Source organism: Phalaenopsis equestris, unplaced genomic scaffold, assembly GCF_001263595.1.
Source record: "Phalaenopsis equestris unplaced genomic scaffold, ASM126359v1 Scaffold001304, whole genome shotgun sequence".
NCBI classification, from domain to species: domain Eukaryota; kingdom Viridiplantae; phylum Streptophyta; class Magnoliopsida; order Asparagales; family Orchidaceae; genus Phalaenopsis; species Phalaenopsis equestris.
Genome location: NW_018165743.1, coordinates 57,660 through 60,259, shown reverse-complemented (window position 1 = coordinate 60,259; position 2,600 = coordinate 57,660). Strand labels below are relative to the sequence as shown.

At 34.0% G+C, this 2,600-nt stretch overlaps 1 protein-coding gene across 1 annotated transcript in view; it reads left to right on the top strand.

Moving 5' to 3' along the window:
• Positions 1-1,649: 1,649 nt before the first annotated feature.
• The window catches only part of LOC110033838 (mitochondrial inner membrane protease subunit 1-like), a 50,323-nt gene continuing 49,372 nt past the window's right edge, over positions 1,650-2,600 (top strand). The window contains exon 1 of the mRNA XM_020737955.1: positions 1,650-1,812. Coding sequence (XP_020593614.1) covers positions 1,741-1,812 — 72 coding nt within the window. The 5' untranslated portion in view covers positions 1,650-1,740. The remainder of the gene's footprint in view (positions 1,813-2,600) is intronic.

Here is a 2,600-nt window from a genome sequence, read left to right as displayed (position 1 = left end):
TTGGATAATTAGATTTATTTTAAGGTAATATTTTTATCCCTTACGGTAATATATTATTCATTTTTTTTTAGTAAAACCCCTTTATTCATGGGGTGAGTTTTATTCCATAAAAAAAAGTACAAAAAGAGGCAAGAAGAACCAATCTACACACCCATACAACTCACACAAGAAAAGAAAACCTAAAGGTTCTTCTCCTTAAAAAAAACAAAATACAACTCACACTACCCATTAACCTAAAAACACAAGAAGGACCAAAAATAAAATGAAGTTTAGAGTAAGTCAGCACAAACTAAAGACATAAAAACTGAAGGAACCTCCTAAGAAATGGCAGTAGTCCGGAGATAACTTCTCGAATTAGCTGCCCAATCCACCACCTTGTTACCTTCTCTTTTTGTATGTGCCCATAGCACATTCAACTCCTTAGTTAACTCCATAGTATTCTTTAGTTGGAAAACTCCAATGATGTGTTTCCCTCCACTTGTAATTCATCCAGAGCAATAAAGAATCTGTTTCAATATTTATAAATTTTCATCTATAATGTTTAGCAAGCATTAAGCCAAAAACCATCGAATCTGCTTCGACCACAAAAGGTGATATAAGCTCAGATGGGGAAGCAAACCAACAGATGACCAAACTTGAATTATCTAAATTTGAATAAAGAGTTAACAAATATTTTTTTATTTTTGTCCAATTTCAAATTATTTTATGGTGACATGAATAATTACATGAATTTGACAGTGGAAAAAAATTAATTTCCATTAAATGTATGTAAATCTTTCTAAAAATGTATTTATGCGGTGTTTGGTAGTTTGGTAGCGCACTTTTAATAAGATTTAACCATTAACTTAACATATATCCACCCAAGCATAAATGAAAAACTAAATCTAACTTTCCATTAAATCTTTTTCGCCCCTCTTTCGGTGGATTTGATAAATCATGTTTAACATAAATCTACAGCTCTTATGTGTCAGTTTGGGTCGGTGGGTTGGGCTGGGGTCCGACCTGAAATAACCCAACCGGAATAGGGTTTACCCGAGCCTGACCCGAATAATAAACGAGTCAAAAACTAAGACATGAATCCGAGCTTGACCTGCTAACTTGAACCTGATCCGAACTTTTGTGCTTATTCGGGTCATGTTTGAGTTTTCGAGTTCAACTCAAACATAACCCGATTAATAAACGAGTCGAATTCTTTGACCAGAACCTTAACCTAGATTTTTCGAGTCGAGTTAGGGTGTTGGGTTAATTTTTTACACCCCTAGCGGCTCCTACCAAATACTTCATAAATTTAATAAGGAACATCCATTTAGAGTTGAATTATTTTTTTTAATTTTTATATTTTTAACAACATGCTTAATTGATACAAATTTTATTTCTAAAATAATATTTTTAATATATTTAAAAAATCTAAAAATATTATGAGTATTTTTAAAAATAATTAAATATAATTCAATTTAAATTAAAATATAAGTAAAATAAGATAAAAAAAAAGAAAATAAAAAAATAAAAATAGAAGTGCCCCAAAACTGCCAATGTAATTATTATTATTATTTTTTCAAAATGAAATTGATTTATCGGATGTGAAGTTATCTTGCCTCTTTCTTCATCTTTAATCGCGAAACTGAATTGATTGGATCAGGACAGTGAGTCGAGCAGGGTTTACGCTAAGCGGAGAGAGGAAGCGAATGATTTTGAGCAGAAGGCAGAACATAGGTTAGTGGGAAAGTTTGCGAAGCTGTAATGGTTGCCCTTTCGACTTGGCTTCGCTACGCTGTGGTTAAGTTCGAGTACTCCGTCTACATCAGCTGGAAGGTGAGCTTCTCTTCCCAACATCCCAAATTTATCTATGCGGAGAAGGATGGAAACGTGATTTCGGATTCATGACCTATCTCGTGTCCATTGATTTCTATGTTTTGTGGATTTAATGACGGGCTAATTCTTTTCTGATTCTTGCCCTTTTCGATTATTTGTCTTCCACAGTTGCGGCCCTTTTATGAGGATTTCGGATTCGTGGGGTAGGCTGGGATGGGCTTTCAATTGTGTGTGTGCGTGTTGTTTTTGCTCTTTTTTGTGCTGGATTTGTTTTTTCAGCTTTTGGGGATACGAATGGATTCCTGGTTGTCTTTTGTTTTGATAATCCCGTCACCTTGCTTAAGTATGTACAAGTTTCTGCAAAAGGTTTATGTCCTCTTTTATGAATTATTTGTATCTTGCCAATTTCTACCTTTTGACTAGTTCCAAGAGATTAGGGAACCAAGGCCCAAAAGAAGCTGATTTTATCACTTCGTATAATGTATTGATGTAATGAAACCAGAAATGGAAGGTATCCATGAAGAGAGGGATAAGGATACGGTGGTATCATATGCATGTATGGTTTAGAAGGGGCTTATTAAGAGGTTGATATGATGTTGGAATGAGGTTCCATATAGCTACATGGAACTCTGTGATGTTGTGTTATGCAAAACTTGTTGTCATTGTAACAACTTCTGTTGCTATTAAAATAATCGTATGTCTAGTTGTTATTTAAGTTGTCTATATAATGTGGACTTTCTTCAACATGAATACCTTGAGCCCTAGTTTCAGAACTGAAATTTTGTTTT